The sequence below is a fragment of the Eutrigla gurnardus genome, assembly GCF_963514095.1.
Source record: "Eutrigla gurnardus genome assembly, chromosome: 23".
NCBI classification, from domain to species: Eukaryota; Metazoa; Chordata; class Actinopteri; order Perciformes; family Triglidae; genus Eutrigla; species Eutrigla gurnardus.
In genome coordinates, this window is record NC_139934.1 from 19,389,433 (window position 1) to 19,409,953 (window position 20,521).

The 20,521-nt window shown below is 43.2% G+C and overlaps 1 protein-coding gene and 1 long non-coding RNA gene across 3 annotated transcripts in view; one reads left to right on the forward strand and one right to left on the reverse strand.

Annotated features, from left to right (window-relative positions):
• LOC311009513 overlaps positions 1-20,521 on the reverse strand; it is a 371,301-nt gene that overhangs the window by 344,154 nt on the left and 6,626 nt on the right. The window lies entirely within an intron of this gene.
• The window catches only part of sorcs2 (sortilin-related VPS10 domain containing receptor 2), a 521,993-nt gene that overhangs the window by 267,698 nt on the left and 233,774 nt on the right, over positions 1-20,521 (forward strand). For both annotated transcript variants that reach the window (XM_084003700.1, XM_084003701.1), the window contains exon 4: positions 1,818-1,982. In XM_084003700.1, the coding sequence (XP_083859826.1) occupies positions 1,818-1,982 (165 nt within the window). The remainder of the gene's footprint in view (positions 1-1,817; positions 1,983-20,521) is intronic.

Sequence of the window (20,521 nt, forward strand, 5' to 3'; positions counted from 1 at the left end):
TAAATCACAATAAAACAGGTGTCTCTCCAACCACCACTGCTGTGTTGTGTGATTCAATGAAACCACCTCAAATATTTGTGAAACACGAAAAAGTCCAGAGCCCTCATTTGTTAACAGTATGCACAGTTATGTGCGTAATGGGTGCATACGATCATTCATACTCAAAGTGTGGAATTTATCATCTTAGAAACTACTACGTACTTAGAAATGTGTGTAAATATAAGCACAGCTCTGACCATGCTTACGCACAATCTAGTGGTAGAACAGATGAACTGTAAATAGAAAGCATTGCGAGTGTCACAGCATGCATTAAAGAAACTCAACATCCACATACATTCTGTATTTTCTTTGATTAATAATTACTCAATTAGTAATTTTTGGTAGTTTGGAACAGACAAATCTATAAGACACCTATGACAGGTATTTGGTAATGTAACATGGCTCATCCTGCATTACTGGAAGATTAAGTAGACGATGCTCTCCACTTCTGGGTAGGTACAGCAACGAATGGAAGCCACTCCTGTTCACATCCAAGTCTGGTCCAGCCTGGGTTTTTGTTCCAGCGTGAGGTTGCAGACAGATCGGGCATTTCTCTGCAAGATTATGACAGTAGTGTTGGATGGTATCATTTCCCTGGACTCGAACTCCATCCAGTTCCCTTACAGGAATCCACAACAAGCCGAGATCAAACAAGGAGTTCACACCATCGCTGGATTTCCACATATAATTGCAGCAATAGACTGCACCCACATAAAACAATAAAGCAATGAAAACACCGTCACTCAACAAATTTAATTATGTCAACAGACAGGGTTTCATTCCATCAATGTACTAATAATGGTTGGATTCAACTTCAGCAACAAGCACCTCACTGTCTGTCGCAGAAAAGTTTCTTTTCTTTGCTCTCCGTAATGCCGGTGAGTGGTAAAGTAATTTTCACATGGTTCTTAAATGGATTTTGTGTTACCATATATGGTTAATTGGGGGCTTTTCTAAATACAAATGACCCCAAATGTGCACAAGCATGGTGGTTTAGAACACGTGATTAATCACTGCTGGTGTGCATGTTTGATAAATATTTTTTTTTTATTCATATGACATAATTTTGTCATATAAATAAAATATTAACAATAATATTAAAATATAAAATATTCACTGTTCATAAATGAGGGCCCAGGTTTTTAACGTTCTAAATGATTTGTTTTCGCCACAATAATTATAATAATAATAATGACATTATTACTACTACTACAAATAATAATAATATTATACAATAGCACGCCATGGTGCGTGCATAAGAGCATATATATAGATGGGCACAAGTATGAACATGCGGTACACTTAAGGGTCCTAGTTGGGAGGTTTATATGGTCACCCAAATTCATCAGCCAATGGCAGCAGGGAAAAGGACAATAAAAGGTGTGTGAGAGTCATAGCAATCATGCAAGTTCTGTGAGCTGCAGCAGAATGTAAGATTAGCACACTCACTAACAAACTCATGCACACACACATGCACGTGCACACACACACACACACACACACATAAATGCAATTATATTGTTATAAATAAACAATATGAATACATATTGAAATACATATATATATATATATATATATATATATATATATATATATATATATATATATATATATATATATATTACATTTTTGTAATTACATTTTTTAAGTTAAGAGTAAGAAGTTGATTTTATATGAGTATATTTTCCTTCCTGATGATGAGAGGTAAAATTCATGGCATGAAATGAGCTTGTGACCTCTGTATTCTTCCTGTCCTCTTCTGTCTGTCCCTCTTTCAGGTGCTACTCATAGGCTCATCCATAAATGAAAGGGATCAGATGCTGTTTATCAGCACAGATGAAGGATCCTCCTTCCAGCGACAGTCCATCTCCTTCATTCCAGACACGCTCATCTTCCACCCGAAGGACGAAGACAAGCTGCTGGCCTACTGCAAGGAGGGACGGGTGGGTATCACAGTACAGATCAGCGTCTGAACAAGAATGTTGCCATCTCACTTGGCTTCCTGTACGAAGGAAAGGAAAAGGAAAACAGGTTTGGGATTTAGATGCAACAAATACTTAGCATGAGTCCATTTGAAGTATTTTTGTATTCCACCAATATTCAAGATACTTTGGATTATTTGGTTTATTACAATTTGGATCTTATTTTTACACAGCAAGAGGGGCCCGGGTTCAAGTCTGGATCAGTGTGGAGTTTGCATGTTCTCCCCATGTTAGCATGGGTTCTCTCCGGGTTTTCCAGCTTCCTCCCACAGTCCAAAGACATACAGGATGGGGATAGGTTCATTGATAACTCTAAATTGCCTGTAGATGTGAATGTGAGAGTGAATAGTTTTCTATCTCTGTCAGCCCTGTGATAGACTGATTACCTGTCCAGGTGAACCTGCATTCACATAGTGTCTGCCACCCTGAACAGGATAAGTGGTGATTGATGTATGGATGAATAATTTCCAAACATTTGATTTCCTGCCCAGAGAGAGACGAGCAGGCACTTAAATGTCCAATGAAAATAATTCCCCCAAAGCACAATTTGAATTCTATTGAAATAGGTTAAAATTGAATTTCAATGTATCCGTTAAAAATTCATCAAAATGTTATTATTCAGCATTATTGATAAAATATAATACATTTCTCTGTCGGAACTAAACTTTGTGCATGTGAAAGAAAAGGGTCAAAACAAGTGATACGGTCTAAAGTGCAAAATTTGTTTATAACAAATATAGCAAATATAACACACAGCAAATAATTTACAATATAGTTATTATTATACTCTCTCTCCCTTTGCCCTGTGCTCTGCCTCTTGATCGTCTACTGCTGGACGACCCTCTCTGGGGAGTCAGGATTTGGGGCTCATCTCCTGGGGGGGTGCTGTCATGGTCCTCCACTCCAGCCGTTTGCTGCCAGAGGGTCTATCTGGCACCCAGTCCACATCAGAATCTTCAGATGGTCTATTATGTAAAAAAAAAAAAAAAAAAACTAATTTACAAATCTAGTGTGTGTGAAACACGATTAGTAACACCTCAAGACACACATCCCTGTGAAGCACAGAGGGGGAGGGAGGACCCCTGCACCTCCGGAAGCAACACTTCAAAACACTCAAACGCACAACTCCATCCCCTAACAGCTCAGCTGACTCATAAGTGAAAAAAAGGAAATACAAAATAAAACCTATTTATGTCCAAATATACCTATACATATAACATATAAGCTATAGTCTAACTTAAACACATAACAGAGAAGACACACACGCATATAGACACACACTCCTCCCGGCTGACTTGGATACATTAGTGCCATTATGGAGAAAAGCAGCACTAAAAAGGTAACTCACCATTCATGTGATACAATTCAAATATAAAAATACCATAAAATACTTCTCCTTCCATGAACAGTACCTCTGCCTCCGAGTCAACAGATGTAACGCCACTGTCTACTTCTGAGACATCATCTGCCGACTCGTCACTTTCACGACCACTACATACAGTATTTCTAAGGGCACCTTGAGGTGTATTTAGTCTTGGCCGTCCGTTCCGCCATTGTTTTCAGCTATCTAAAGTTAGTTAGCTAGCTAAAACTTTTGTGCAGGTTTTTTTTTGGCTACTCTCCGTTATGCACGTGCCTCATGTTTCATTAATAGGCTCATTCCAGGTGAGCCAGGCCTGCGCAGAATCGATCACCAGTGATCACCGCACAATACGTGCCTGTTAGTTTTGTGTCCCACTTGATCCTGACATCATGTACACGTGGGCAATGATAATCTCACAAATCAAGGCAGCCGCACTTTTTGGAGACAGGCGCCGCAATTGCTCTCAATTGACTGCAAGACCCGGGGCCTGTACTACGAAGCGAGTTCAACATACCCAGGGTATCTTTCAGAGATCCAGCTTAAGTAACCCTAACAAAGGCAATCGGAGATAAGCGGTCACACGAAGCTGGTTATCAACTCGTTAACTCAACCCAGGGTTTACCTGTCCAGCTATGAGCGCGTGCACATGAAAGAGGCGGCGTTTGCAGCATTTGACCAATCACATACATGAATCAGTCTACGGCAGCGGAGCGGCGTATTTCACGTACAGCAAACCATAATACGAAGAAGTTATCATACAGGCAAAAGGCAACAGTTTCATCTGCCCAATGCAGGAAGGACAGCTGGCAAAAACTCGCCTACTGTGTGAATGCGGAAGTCGTATTAATAGTAGTAGTATAATATGACTACCCCATCATAAGGACACTACTTGATCTGACTGATTACGTGATCGCTGTAACTTCGCTGATAGCTTAGTGGTAGAGTTACCGCCCCATGTTTAAATCATGTCATCGCTCTCTCTCGTCCCTTTAACTCTTACGATGTCCTTAAAAAAGGCCAAACATATAACTTTAAAACAGTGAATGTGTTGCTTGGATGTATTCTTATGACGTGGTGTTTGACAATATCAGCCTCATTCTTTCAGCTGCAATCCCGGCATTGTAAAGCGGACTTGGGAGCAAATCAAATAAATATAAAAACATTCAAAGTGGTAAGTAGGCTGACAAAGAAAAGTCTTTCCCTCCGATGAGAATCTGTATCTCTCATATAAAACATCGTCAGGGACAGAAAAAGGGTTTTGCCGGTCTCTGTACACTCTATAGTTCTCCTACGAGACCCTCTCACGATCCACCGAGCTTCTTTTTTTTTATATACGCGCACCAAGAGAGCTGATTGGTCAGTAGGCGGTGTGTTTCTCCACGTTGATCTCTTATCAGGAACATAACCTGCTCCGGAGCAGGTTAGCTCCACAGCGTAAGTTACCATGGCGATCTACCCCGGTAAGAAGTGAACCAGCGTCGTAAGACGAAAAACCCAGAGTTAACGCTTAAGTTACCTCGCTAAGCACAAATCCTGCTTCGTAGTACAGGCCCCCGGAGCATGATAAGAAACGCCTGGCTCTCGCATCATCTAAGAGCTGATTGGCTCTTAGTTTTGATAACAAACAGCATGTTTAGTAGAAAATGCAAATTTCCTGTGTGATTCTAATATTAATGCTGGATGGTTATGCTCATGTTGTGCAATAAAAGTTCAATCTGTTAACAAACATATCTTGTGTGGTTGATAATAATAATAACAACAACAATAAAATAGGTTATTTATACAGCCCTTATTAAAATGACAAATTAGCCTACCGTTTGCTCTAAGAGGCAGACATACAAAACCACCAGATACACACACATTTAATATAATTATAAAATTTGTATAAGTAGTCAAACTTTACTTGTGCACTAGATTCTATAATACTACCTCAACAGCAGATACACTACTTACTAGAGGTGTAACGATTCATTCGATTAATCGATTGTCAGTCCTATAGATTCTACTAAATCGATCTGCTACAATAAATAAATAGAATGAATCGTTTTGGCTTCACCAATAATCGATATAAATGCATTTAATCGGATTAATCGTGAGTCTTACTTATGATTAATGTTTTAATACGTTTAAGACACTCTCTCCCCTGCCAGCATGTAGTCTACTGAAAATGTTAATAATAACCGAGCAATGTTTAATTACATTTTTGTATTCAGCATTAAATATTATGCAGGTTTACTTTTTTATAGCATAAATGTTATTTTTCACCTTTCAGAAGAATACAGATAGTCTCACTCGCATTATTGCATGTTTATTTAATGGATATAGAATTTTGGTTACAAGTTACTGAATCGAATCGTGGTTTACAGAATCGAATCGAAACGTTACAACAACAAAAAATGTCCTTGAATCGAATCGCCAACTACTGTATCGTTAATCGAATCGAAGTGAAGCCAAAGATTCACACCCCTACTACACTATAGTGTTTTTATGTACAATCATTATGTTCATACATTACTTATATATATAGACTCTTATGAAGCACCTGCAGCTGTACAATTTCCAGAGGAATTACTGATTTAGTCTGATTCTGTTTTCCACAAATAAACTTTTCTATGACTTCCTGTCAAATGTTTGAAGGCTGCGGGAAACTGTCCGACTGTCCGTTCGGTTCTCCGCCTCCTGCTGCTGCCGTCTGCTCTTGTCTACTTTCCAGGCGAGGTGCATCTCGCCTGGAAATTATCTGCAGTAATATCATCACTCAAAACATGACGGGACTATATACCTTCTGCTTGTTTTCACAACCCTGTACGATGCACGTTATAACCATGATGTTTGATTGTTCACAAACTATCTTACTACAACCTGATGCTTCCTCAACTGTGCACAAACTACTACAGGTAGTGCAGGCGACGGCGTGCAGGTCACGTAGGTTCTATTGACGGAAGTAAGAGGGGGAGCGGAGTGATGATATTACTGCGCCGACGTCGAAGATCTTCCAGTTGTTATTCCGCCATACTATATAGTTATCCTTGTTATCCGCTTAGAAAAATTGGCATGTTTCATTTTGTGTAACCAAACTTGGGTCGTGTAACTACTCACGTAACCGTATTTAAATAGGGACAACGTGGAAGTGCTTGGTCGCTTCTAACTTCACCCCCCTTTGGATCCTAAGGAATATACTGGGACAAGCTACATGCTAGCAAATTAGCGCTGCACAGAATGCGCGCAAGAGCCATTGAGTGCACGCACAGAGGAGAGGGAGGTATGTATCACCTCGTCTAAGATCAGAGCAGAACATAGTTCAGTATGGAAATGCGGTGGTGTTTTCCTTTAACACATTGAGCAGGACTAGAATACGCTCAAAATTTCAAGAGTCAACACAATTTCAAATTCCCAACATCACCCATGGGCAAGCGTTACAGCGACAGTGGCGAGAAAAAACTGCCTTAATAGGCTTTTAGGCAGAAATCTCATGCAGCCCAGGCCCTTGGGTTCCAACTGCATTTGGTGTTGGTAGTATGGTAATAGTAGCATTAACAGTAGTGGTGGTATTAACAGAAGCAATAGTATCAACAGTAGTAGTCCATGGCAGCAGGCACAGCCACGCTGAGATGGATCCATCCCAACCACGTCGCCGTAGACCAGAAAGCAGGAGTAGTTGAGCAGTCACACAGTGGGCAGGTGGAGCTACAATGTGGTGTTTCCAGCATCAGGCCAGTTAGCAGTCTGCATCGGTCAGGACCTCAGTGGACTCTGCTGGACCAGAAAGCATAGCCAGACTCCCGGGAGGGATGCCGTAAAAATACTGGCGGTAAGAGGCAAACAAGACCACAACATCGGTGCAGTCCGGATCAGGTTCCACCACGGTCCAGGGAGACCTTCTAGGCAAGAGAGCACAGGGACTCCGGGGGAACATACACAGAGAGAGCGCGAGAGAGAGAGAGAGAGAGAGAGAGAGAGAGAGAGAGAGAGAGAGAGAGAGAGAGAGAGGCTCAGTGTGCCACTATAACTATAATCCCCCAGCAGTCTAGGCCTATAGCAGCTTAACCAAGAGCTGGCTAAGGGCAAACCTCAGCCAGCCCTAGCTATAAGCGGTGTCAAAGAGAAAGGTTTTAAGCCTACTCTTAAATGTGGGAACAGTGTCTGCCTCACGAACCAGAACCGGAAGACGGTTCCACAGAAGAGGAGCTTGATGGCTGAAAGCTCTGGCCCCTGTTCTAATTTTGGAGACTTTAGGAACTACAAGTAACCCTTTATTCTGAGAGCGTAGTGCTCTAGGAGGATGGTAGGGTTTAATGAGCTCTTTAAGATATGATGGTGCCTGTCCATTAAGAGCCTTGTAAGTGAGGAGAAGGATTTTAAATTATATTCTGGATTTTACTGGGAGCCAGTGCAGAGAAGCTAATACAGGAGAAATGTGATCCCTTCTTCTGGTTTTAGTCAGAACACAAGCTGCAGCGTTCTGGACCAGCTGGAGAGATTTAAGAGATTTATTAGAGCAGCCTGATAATAAAGAATTACAATAGTCCAACCTTGAGGTAACAAATGCATGGACGAGTTTTTCTGCATCTTTTTGAGACAGCATTGGCCTAATTTTAGTAATGTTACGCAGGTGAAAGTAGGCTGTCCTCGTGGTTTGTTTAATATGCGAGTCAAAGGACAGGTCCTGATCAAAGATAACTCCAAGGTTTCTTACAGTAGCATTTGAGGCGATGGCAATCCCATCAATAGTCGCTATATCTTTAGACAGCGAGCTTCGGAGGAGTTTAGGCCCAAGTACAATAACTTCCCTTTTATCGGAGTTTAACATCAGGAAATTGCATGTCATCCAGGATTTTATGTCATCAACACAAGCCTGGAGTTTAACTAGCTGATTGGTTTCTTCAGGCTTGATCGATAGATATAACTGAGTATCATCAGCATAACAATGGAAGTTTATAGAGTTTCCTCTAATAATGTTGCCTAAAGGAAGCATATATAAGTTGAAAAGAAGAAATAGAAAGAAAGAATCCGAGCACAGAACCTTGAGGAACACCGTATTTAACTTCAGTGTGCCTGGAGGATTTTTCATTGACATGCACAAACTGAGATCGATTGGATAAATGGGACTTAAACCAGCTTAATGGGGTTCCTTTGATGCCAATTCATTTTTCCAGTCTACATATTAGAATCTCATGGTTAATGGTGTCAAATGCAGCACTAAGATCTAGCAGAACAAGTACAGAAACCAGTCCTTTGTCAGAAGCAATAAGAAGGTAATTTGTAATTTTCACCAGAGCTGCCTCTGTACTATGATGTACTCTAAATCCTGACTGGAAGTCCTCAAGTAGACTGTTATTGTTGAGAAAGTCACACAGCTGATTGGCGACTACTTTCTCAAGAATCTTAGAGAGAAAAGGAAGATTTGATATTGGTCTGTAGTTTGGATCTAGAGTAGGCTTCTTAAGAAGAGGTTTAATTATAAATAAATACAAATACAAATAACTTAAGAACTGTCAACCCCTTCTTCTTTTTTTCGTGTCTTTGAAGCTTTTTATATGACAGTTTCCCATTTTTCTTTGCGTTTTTATTGAACAATGCAAGATCGTTTGAGCTGCACTGGTTGGGTTGTAGTGGGCAGACAAGGCAGTGCTGCATTGTATGGTCCTCAACATTCACAGGTGGTTTGGCCAGTTTCATAGCCATTGCAGCTTTTGATCGCCCTGTTCCTGTTCTTAAGCGTCTTCCACTGGACCCATGATGCTTCTGAGCCCGGAGGGAGGGATTCAGAAGGAGGGATACCCATGTCAATAGGAAGAGGGTCGTCCTCAACCCCTTGTGTCCATAGTTTGAGTCTGGTTTCTTCTATTCTGGTGATACTATTAGGGGCTGGGCATAGCTGAGAAAGCTTCTCCTGGACTTCAGCCGTTGGGGTACACGTCCGTAGAGGTGGCGGCATTCATTACTGGTGTCCTTGGTCATTTCTACTTGACTTGCAACTTCCCGTCTCACATCTGCAGGGGCAATGCTAGCGAGGAGGTGCAGGTTGTTGTTGTTGGTGTGCTTCAAGCAGCCAGTGATTGAGTGGCAGGTGTTATTCAACGCTGGGTCTAGTTTTTTGGCATGGGATGATCTTTCCCAAAAAGGACACACATACTCCGCAGAGGAGTAGCACAGGGCCAGAGCAGTAGATCTTATAGTGTGTGCAGTGGCTCCCCATTTTGAGTTGGTCAGCTTCCGGAGGATGTTATTTCAGGAGTTAACTTTCAATTTGGTGTTTTTGATGTCTTCCTTATAGGAGAGAGTGTGAACCAGTGTTACACCATGGTATACAGGGTTGGTGCAGTGCTCAAGAGGGGTTCCAGACTATGTGATGTTAAGAGGTCTATTTGCTTCCCGGTTCCTGAGATGGAATGAGCAGGCTTGGGTCTTCGCAGGGTTTATGTGTAGGTGGTTGCACTCGTAGTAGAGATGTAGGTCATCTAGGGCTGATGTGGGGGCTTGCTTTACAATATTGCCCTATTAAAACTATGCAGACAAATCTTTATTAATTTATACAAGGGTTAAAAACAAAACAGAGTTTAAAACATGAAGAATAGGGTGGGAGCTAGGTGGGGAAGGCTAGTGTAAAAAGGTGAGTTTTGAGTGCAGATTTGAAAGAGGAGAGGGTTGGGGAGACTTTGATGTGTGAGGGGAGTGAATTCCATAGGGTGTGGGCAGCAACTGATAGATGAACTAATGGACCAGTGTTCTGGTCCATTGGCTGGTCATTGGTGTAGATGTTATATAGTAGTGGAGCAAGCACACTACCTTGAGGTAAGCCATTCCGTAAACCAGCGACTTTGCTTATAAGGATAACATAGAAGCGCCTATCTTTCAGGAGGGCTCCAATGAGGTCCTTGAGTGCCAGGTCTTTGGTATTCTCCAAGATCTTTTTTAGGAGGAGGCGGTGGTCCACAGTATCATATGCAGCAGACAGATCAACAAAGACGGCTCCTGTCACCTGTCCGTCATGGAACCCGTCTTCAATCGCTGTGTGAGATTCAGAAGTTGACTTGTTGTGGTTTGACCGGTCGGAATCCAGCTTGTTGAGGGATGATGGCTGCTTCACCGACTGGGGCACGCCTGTTGAGGATCAGGTGTTCAAACATTTAGTACAGTTGGCATAGCAGGGAGATTGGGCGAAAGCTCTTTCCTATGCTGGATGTTTACCAGGTTTTAGAAGAGCAATGACTTTGGCTTTCCTCCAGATCTTTGGGATGTTTCTTGTCAGCATACAGTTGTATATCAGCTCAAGGACCCACTTTCGTGTCAGATTTCCAAACTGCTTGAAAATATTGTCCAGGCTGTTGGCTTTGCCAGTCTTGAGGGCTTTGATGCTGATGTTGAGCTTTTCAAGGGAGAACGGTTCAATTTGATGATTGTCAAATTTTTTGCAAGCATGACACTTCCATGTCTCTCATGTGGTCTTTCAATGAGGGTTGTCATGCCTTCCACTCGAGGGCGGGGATGTTTGGGTCTGCGGTGAGTATCTTAGAGGCAGAGAATATCACACTGATGTACTCTGCAGAGTTGGGCAACAAGTTCTTCTTTAGTTGCAGACAGTCCTTCAACATTTAGAGATATGATGGTCAAAGCTGGCCTTGGGGGCGGGCGTTGGCCTCTCTTCCTGTTCCGGGCTGATGGGCTACTGCCATTTCTTGGGCTTCAAGACATCATTTGTCTTTCAGTTTGGCTTGGTAATGTAATGTTGGTTTCAACATTACATCTGTTTAGTTCTACACTGCTGTTTTCTTCTCTGCTACAAAATGGAGTACATTGCTTCCTTCAGTCAAACATGAAGCATCACACTAGCATTGACAGGATTTAGTTCATGAAACATTCAAGGCTATAGCACTGTAGTGTCAGAGCTGCAACATGGCACCAATTCAGGGCTCTCAAGTCTCACGCATTGGGCGTGAGACACGCATTTCAACCTGTTCACATGCTCACACGCCACATCTACTATTTAGTTTCTACAGACAAATTACCGGAATAATTAAAAAAAATATTCTCTTATTTTACGAAAATAGTTCACCGATATGTGTTTCTGAAAACATTTTATGCGAGAAATAAGCTATGCAGTTGCTGAATCTGTCTTTAGACTGACTGACTTTAGACTTAGATCGACAACAGTCAGTTTAAAAAACCTGCTGTGACGCGACAGCATTGCACTGCTTCTTACATAGACAATGAATGGGAACATCCCCCTCAGGGTAAAGGTATAAACTCAGACGCCGTTTAGTTTTTCTGGTGTGTCTGGGACTTCCACAAGCAGTAATAGTGTTTATTAGGGCCATGAATGATGAAATATTATCGGTGTAAATGCAGCGGGTGCCCGTCGGACTTCTCTCTCACCCCTACTGCAGTACGTCCCCGATACCAAACTGCTTGGCGATCGCTCGCCACAATACCGACGCCACAGCCTCAGCCAAAATCTCACTTTGAACTCTGAAACTTGAGAGTCCTACCAGTTGAATTAAATAATATTTAGTGTCACAACAAATTTTTCTCAGGAGACTTTACACATAGACCAGGACTAGAACACACTCATGATTTTCAATTTCAATGAATCTTCAAAGTCTCAACATCACGAGGAGCAAGAGTTACAGCAAAACAGTGGCTAAAAAAAAACAGACTCTAGGCAGAAATGTGGAGCAGACCAGAAAAGAAAGCCAGGCAAGAAAGATCAGGTTCTACCGCGATCCAGAGAAACCTAAAGGCCAACAAAGCACAAGGACACATGGAACATACAGAGAGAGAGAGAGAGAGAGAGAGAGAGAGAGAGAGAGAGAGAGAGAGAGAGAGAGAGAGAAGGCTCAGTGTGTCCCAGTAGTCTAGGCCTATAGCAGCATAACTAAGAGCTGGTTAAAAGCAAACCTAAGCCACATAACGAAGAGCTGGTTCGAGGCAAACCTGAGCCAGCCTGAACCGTAAGCGTTGTCAAAGAGGAAAGTTGTACGCCTACTCTTGAATGTGGGAACGGTTTCTGCCTCCTGAACCAGTACCAGAAGATGGTTCCACAGAAGAGGAGCCTGATAGCTGAAAGCGCTGGCACCTTCTCTAATTTTGGAGACTTTAGGAACTACAAGTAACCCTTTATTCTGAGAGCGTAGTGCTCTAGTAGGACAGTAGGGTTTAGTGGGCAGACAACATCATGTCATAAGACATGATGTTGCCTGACCATTAAGATTTAAAGGGGCCCTATTATGCTATTTTTCAACAAGTTAATATAAGTTATTGATGTCTCCAAACCTGGGGTCCGTTTCACAAAGCAGGTTTAGTGAAAACCTTGACTTAGTTAACCCTGAGATGAGGGAAACTCTGGTTTTTCGGTTTCACAAAGCCAGTTCAGCATAAATCTGAGTCAGTTACCCGGGTAACATACTCCGTGAACCTAACCTGCTCGCTAGCAGGTTTGCTTCAACAAACCCTGAGTTTCTCCCTACATGTCTCCGCCTTTTTCCGGAATTTGAACCAACTCAGAAAAAATGTGCCGTCCTTTCATCGTCAACCTAATCGAAATGGAAATAAAAGTGATTCTAGCAGCTTTGCATCGGGAGAGAATTTTGATTGCCTTTCCTTCCAATCACATTAGATATTATCTAAACAATATTCTCCGACATTTTCAACATTTCATATCGTGGACATAATCCGCAACCAGATTCTTTGCGGAGCTAGCGTTTTTGCGAACGGGAGATTTATGAAATGTTTAAATACATTTCTGTGTTGACATACCTGCTTATATTTACTGTTTAATATGTGAAATATGATTAAAATCATATGCCTTAGTCAACATTGTGGCGCCCTCGGGGTTACAAGAAGGCGCTACGTGACCAAGAGGGCTGTCCACACCAAATTCACAATTAATGTTCTTTATTAAAGACTGTTGCAGGGATGCTGTCGATGCCGCGGAGTGCGGGGCTGGCTTGAGGGGGCTGAGGCTGAGGCGACGTCGTTGGGCGAGAGCGGGGTTCGGTACATGGGGACGGGCAGTCATACGGTCCGGGGCTCGGCGGGAGAGGCGGCGGTCAGTCAGGCGGGGGTCGAAGTAGAGGCGGGTAGTCAGACGGTCCAGGGGTCGATCAGGGCGCGGGGTTCTCCTACAGAAGCGGGTCATACACAGGGCTTTTAGTTTTCTCTCTCTCTCTCTCATCATCTCCTTACTCTCCACACGAACGTGTTCTCCGTCGTCTCCTTTTATCCCCTCCTGTCATCTTGCGCTGATTTCCTCCCAGCCGTGTTCCTCCACGCCGGTGATTCTGATGGGCAATCGGAACTCCATATATGGCACGCCGTCCGTTCCCTGTGCGGTGCCTTGGAGGGATAGAGTGCGGTGGCAACAGCACCGTGGCTGTCACATGCCACGGCGGTACATACACGTTATTTATTATGCTCCCCGGTTCCCTCCTCCTTTCCTCTGTCCCGGGGAAGCCACAACGTATTTGTGCAATATTCTTCTGCTTTCAACTGACGCCACTTTCTTTCTGGGCATGGGGGGATTGCACCCAATGAAAATGATAATTCATTCAAAGAACTGCCTTGTGAACTACGGGAGTTGAACCCCGTTCCCCTGCACCGTGGGCAGAGTTGCTAAGCATTACACCACAGTGTCGCTCTGCAAGGTTGAAAATAAAGACTTGAACTTGTTTCATTCAGTTATACACATTAGATCGGGCCGTAATTGTCTGCCACACCAACTATCGCTACTTTGCTGCAGTTATGTTGCTCCACATTCTAAGGATGAGCTCGTTTTCTACATAAACACTCAGTAATATCTAATAACGCTCTCCCAGCTGCCATTGTGAATCGTAGTATCGGAGCTCCATTGATGATGGCTTTGTAGAGTCGGCAGGCACGCGCGTAACTCAGAGTTTACATACTCAGAGTTGACTGAACTAATTCAAAACCGCTGTTCTGAAACTGAAAACTCAGAGTTGCCCATCTCAGAGTTGGTCGGAGGTTGTTCAGCGAGAGATAGGATGACAGTTGATTGTAGGCGGCACAGCTTTTTTGGTTTGTAGCTTTATAACGAACAGATGTGAGAGTGGTATTGATCTTCTCATCAAACGTTCAGCAAGAAAGCGGATACACATACTTCCAAAATAGTGCAACAATTCCTTTAATGGATAAAGTTGTCGGGGACCCGTTGATATTTTTCACTTGAGGCAAAGTTTTTTTGTCATAAAAGTCCTGTTTGAATGTTGAATGTTTGAAAAGCGTTAATTTTCTGTCTCTTTTCGTTATCCCTGCCGTGTGAGTGCGCAGAGCAGACTGGAAAGGAATGTACCTGGAGGGAGTCTTGCAAGTGAGTGATTAGCTTACCTAGTCTTAAATAGTCTAAATATGGTGATATAGGACCTTAATTGAAAATGAGTTGATTAACTGACATCGGAGGCTATGTGCCACATTCCTTTAAAGTAGCTGTAAATAAACCTCTTCTTAAAAAGCCTACTCTTGATCCAGGGTATTTAGAAAACTGCACACCTATACCAAAGCCCTCCTTGATTTGATGCAACATATGACCCTGCAGAATCGGCCACAAATCTGACAGCCTCAACACAGTTTGTGAGTTACGAAAATATATCATGTTGCCATACCACCTGTTTTTAATGAAGTTTTGTAGTGTATGATCAACCTGGAGGAAATACATTTTAGGAATGCTTCAATAAACTGCCGAAGATTTATGACGTAACTATGAACGATGTTTCTGTTATTTAGTCCAATCCACTGAGGGGATGCAAAAATAAAGGCCTATCTCTGTAATACAGTTCAGTTCATCCGTTTAAATATACTGTAACGTCCCCATTTGGAAAACATGCAACTGTGAACTGTCAACAACACGGCACTACTTACGATATTAATTGTTGCCAAAATAGCTCTCAGATACGTTACTTATAGAGCAAAAAAAGCAGCATTAGCATCATTGTGGCTAGCGCTAGCTACGCTTACACACACATCGAGTTACCGTCCAAAAGGTTACCCAAACATGTTAACTACCATTCAGTAACGTCCTGCTGCAACTGCGGCGTCACAACTTCTGCAGGAGCTCAGTTTGAAGCAGTACAGCTGGACCGCTGTTTGTAGCGTAGAACCATAACCATGGTAACAAGCAGACAGCACGGGGCGGAGAGACACAATCACTTTCCTCAAGTGGTCGTGTCGGGGGTCATCTCAATAGCATACGGCTACACCCCGACAGAATCACTCGTTTGAAAAAGTAACGTCCTGCCTGGATTCTTCTTCCATTGCTAAGCAGATGACACCCAGCTGTTCCTCTCTTTTCCCCCAACCTCTGACACTCACATTGCAACTGGCATCTCGGACTGTCTGGCTGACATCTCTGTCTGGACAACTGCACATCACCTCAAGCTTAACCTGAATAAAACCGAACTCCTCTTCATCCCAGGGAAAGACTGCCCTCGCATGGACCTGTCGGTCACTGTCGAGGGCATCACAGTATTACCTTCCTCAACTGCGAGGAACCTGGGTGTAATCCTCGATGACCAACTATCCTGCACCCCCAACATCACTGCTGTGGCCCGATCCTGCAGATTTGCCCTCTACAATATCCGCAGGATTCGGACCTTCCTCACAAAGGATGCAACGCAACACCTGGTCCATGCACTGGTCATCTCCCGCCTTGACTACTGCAACTCTCTCCTGGCCGGACTCCCGGCCTCTGCGATTAAACCATTGCAGCGTATCCAGAACACTGCAGCACGCCTTATCTTCAATCTACCCAAATTCTCCCATGTGACCCCCCTCCTCCATGACCTCCACTGGCTCCCTGTTGCAGCACGCCTCCAATTCAAGACGATGCCACTGGCCTTCAGGCCCGACTAATGTCAGGACAGCAGAGTCATTTGCCATCTTCCGAAAAAGGCTCAAGACTCACCTGTTCAGACTTCACCTCGACTCTACATAGCATGACCCACTAACACCCCCCCCCCCTTCCTTCTTTTGACAAATGTACTTATTGTAAGTCGCTTTGGACAAAAGCGTCTGCTAAATGACCTAAATGTAAATGTCTAAATGTACTCCCCATAGCTAATTAGCTTAGCTTAGCATAAAGACAGGAAACAGCTTTCCTGGCTCTGTGTGCCTACCAGCACCTCTAAATTTTACTCATTTCAATGTAATATTAAACCACTCATCCATTTCCTTCGGCTTATCTGGGGCGGTTATTTATTAATTAAATGCCACACGACCATGAGGCAGCATGACTCGTATTCAACCTGCTGAAATGATCAAATTCTCCCTCATCCGCAAACTCCACTGGCTCCCTGTAGCAGCTCGCATCAGATTCAAGATGATTGTACTGACATACAAGACTGTTAACGGAATCCCCCTGACCTACCTCCGAGTGCTAGTCAGAACCTACGCCCCAGCTAGAGCCACCATCTCAGCTGGTAACACCGTCGCTAAGAGCAAGCAAAGGTCGCACAGCCAAGTCACAACTTTGCTCCATCCTGGAGCAACAATGGTGGAATGAACTACCCCCGATGTGAGGACCGCAGAGTCGCTCCCCATCTTCCGTAAGAGACTTCAAGACCCTTTTGTTCAGAGTTCACCTGGACTGTGCTTAGCCTCTCCCTCTAAAATAAAGGGAAAAAAAGAAACATAGTACATTGTTTATTTCTATGTACTGGTACTTACTTAGTATTTTGCACTTTGTATCTTTGCACTTATCTATGTTAACTTAGCAATTGGGTGTGCTTGAAACTTGTTCTTGTGAAATCCTTACTGTAATGATAGAGATATACTGTTGCACTTTCTTCAGACAAATGGACTTCTTGTAAATCGTTGTGAATAAAAGCGTCTGCTAAATACCTTAAATGTAAATGGTAATATAAGGCTGTCATTTACAATGTCCACATTAAAATCTCCCACAATATATTTTTTTGATACCTGCCAAATTTTGTGAGTCTGTTCTAAAGACCTCAACAATGAAAAATTATCAAAAGCTCTCACATAAGTCAAAGGGCGTGGCCAGGCCGGCGAACAAATTTTATCCTTTGCCACAAAACTCAAAACTGTTGTAACTTCAGTGTACATTGTCTGATATGCTCAAAACTTCCCAAGTCCCACCCTGAACACCTCTGCACTACAATATTGACTCATAGTCACAGCTACTGGCAATAGGAAGTGTTATGTTTTAAACAGCAAACTCATCCTATCAGCTTTATCAGAGTTTTCAATGATGAAAAGTTATCAAAAGGTCTTGCAAAAGTCAAAGGGCATGGCTCGCCAGTGTACAAGAAGTTGTTGTAACTTCAGGATGCAATGTCCAATCTGCTCAAAACTTCAAGTTTGATAAGAGTCTCACACTGAACATGTATGCACTGCAATATTGACCTGCGGTCAGAGCGCAACCAGGTCAACCTGATGATACCTGGAAATGTCATGCTTTTACACTTTAAGCGCTCCTTCTAAGAGATTGATCACCTTTAGCTTTGACGTACATGCATGAAACTGTGTAGGTACATAGAACATGTAGAGATGTACAATAAAGCCTCTTGGACCTAAACCTAACAGGAAGACAGCCATTTTGCATTTTATGTGAAATCTTAAGCAATTTTTCGCCTTTTTCATGCAGTGTATTTGAACGAACTCCTCCTACACCCTTTATCTGATTGATACCAAACTTGTTCTAAAGGCCTCACCGATGAAAAATTATCAAAAGCTCTTACATAAGTCAAAGGGCATGGCCAGGCTCGCAACTGTTATAACTTCAATGTACATTGTCTGATAATCAAAACTGCTGAAATTTGATGAGAGTCCGACCCTGAATACGTCTGCACTGCAATATTGACTCGCAATGAGAGCGCCACCTACTGGCAACAGGAAATGTCGTGTTTTTACACTTGTATGCACTCCTCCTATTGTGTTACGACAGTGATGTTTTTTCGCCATATAAGAGGAAGTGATGTTTCCAGAGGGTTGCTACAGTCCCAATATCTTGAAATTTTGTACACCAGTTGAGCATGACGATTTTAAATGTCTGATACGGTTATCAACAGATGTAAATTCAAGCACGGGATGACCAGCGACGGCGCGGTGGCCGGGTAGGCGGTTGCAAAACTGGCCAGTGGTCGTAGCACTCCCGACTTGCGTGTGTGCGAGGGCCCGTGCATCACCGCTGGCAGTTGAAATCCCCCTTCTGTTTGACTGAATTAATTTAAGTGGTCAGGGGACAGACACCATTCATATGTGGTTTTGGGTGGGTGACTGCTCTAATGGGGGCTGCACGGTGGCGTAGTGGGTAGCACTGTCGCCTCACAGCAAGAGGGTCCCGGGTTTGATTCCTGGTTCGAGTTCCTTCTTTGTGGAGTTTGCATGTTCTCCCTGTGTAAGCGTGGGTTCTCTCCGGGTCTCTCCACAGTCCAAAGACATGCAGGGTGGGGATAGGTTCATTGATGACTCTAAATTGTCCATCAATGTGAGTGTGAATGGTCTGTCTCTACATGTCAGCTCTGTGATAGACTGGTTACCTGTCCAGGTGTACCCTGCTGTTGCATGTGGCCATGACTCACTCACTCACACATCGCTGTGCTTAACCCCCCATGTCTCTCCTTTCACACTCAGGCTGACACACCTGCAGCATATCCAACATCGTTGCAGCCAATTACCAGCCTGCTGTATAAGCCAGCAAGGGCAGTTGTTCAGGAAGGACAGACCCAGCAGCACTTCTGTCCCACAGCATGATTTGAATACCTTTTTTCCTTTCAGTAGTTCTGAACTTAGTTGTTATTTTATCTTGGCCTGGAGATGGCCAGCAGTCCTCCTTTTCGGTTTAGTTTTTAGTTTGATTTTGTCAGGCGGGGGGGCAGCTTCGACGTCCCTATAGGGGGTGGCCTGGTTCCCCCTCCTTTTTGATGAGTTGGCTGGCATCTCCACGTCCCTTTCGGGTTGCTGACTTCTTTATTTGGGTAAAGTATTTATGTTGCATATTAGTTATGGTTTCGTTAAAGAATGTTTATTTTCCTTTGGCTAATAAAACCCGTTAACAAGTTCCATTTTCTGGTGTTCTTCTTTATGTTGAGGTCTCCAATTTCGAGTCACTGGTCAATGTACTTAATTGTTTGGAGGCCGTAACACCTGCCTTCGCCCAATGTCAGCTAGAATCGGCTCCAGCTCCCCCTCAACCCTGAATACATGAAGACAGCGGTAGACAATTTATGGATGGACTGCTCTGATGGAGGAACAGAGAATTGTATATGACTGCAACTCTGCTTCCTGGTCTGAACTCTGGCTTGTCATGTTTTAGGACTACCAATAACCACAATATTTCTAGATAGGAGAGCGGCTCTATCCAAAGTGGGGTGGATGCCATCTCTCCTGATCAGACCATGTTTTCTCCAGAAAGGCTGCTAGTTATCTACGAAGCCCACGTTTATCTGGACACCACCTCGACAGCCAGCGGTGGAAGATGACATGCAGCCACACGTCATCACTAGTAAAGTTTGGCAAGGGACCAGAGAAAACTACGCAGTCCCACATGGTAATAGAGGAAACATTAATTTTAGTGCCCTCCAATTGGCGTAATCAGGTGACATTAACGCCGGCATTAATTGAAATCTTACTATATTTACAATTAGCCTTCGCTCGCAGTTTTAATTGAGATTCAATATTGCCCGCTCTTGCCCCTGGGACACATTTGACTAAAGTTGCTGGTGCCGTTTCGTACAGTGGAGTTGCCAATGATCAGAGTTGGCTTCTCAGTGGGTGTAAATGGTAAATAGACCTGCATTTATACATCACTTTTGTAGCTTACTAGCTACTTGTGACACCATCACATTAATTAAGTGATCACACTAAGGAAGAATACAAAGGACATGAAAATTACATGATATGTGAAATATTACAGATTTGCCTTATAGACTGTGGAAGTCCCCTGTGTCAGTAGAGAAGGGTGGGGTCTGTCCTGTTCTTTTTTTTTTTTTTGTCATTACACCAATCACCGCGCGCCCACCTTTATTAAGGGAGGTGCACTGATGACTGTGGAGGGGTGCAAATGGTGAGTGTGCGCAGGAGAGACCAGTGTGGGCGAGTAAAGCAAGCGTTTCAAGGCTGCAGCTACCGTTTTGTATAAAAAACATTCCTTGGATGTTAGAAA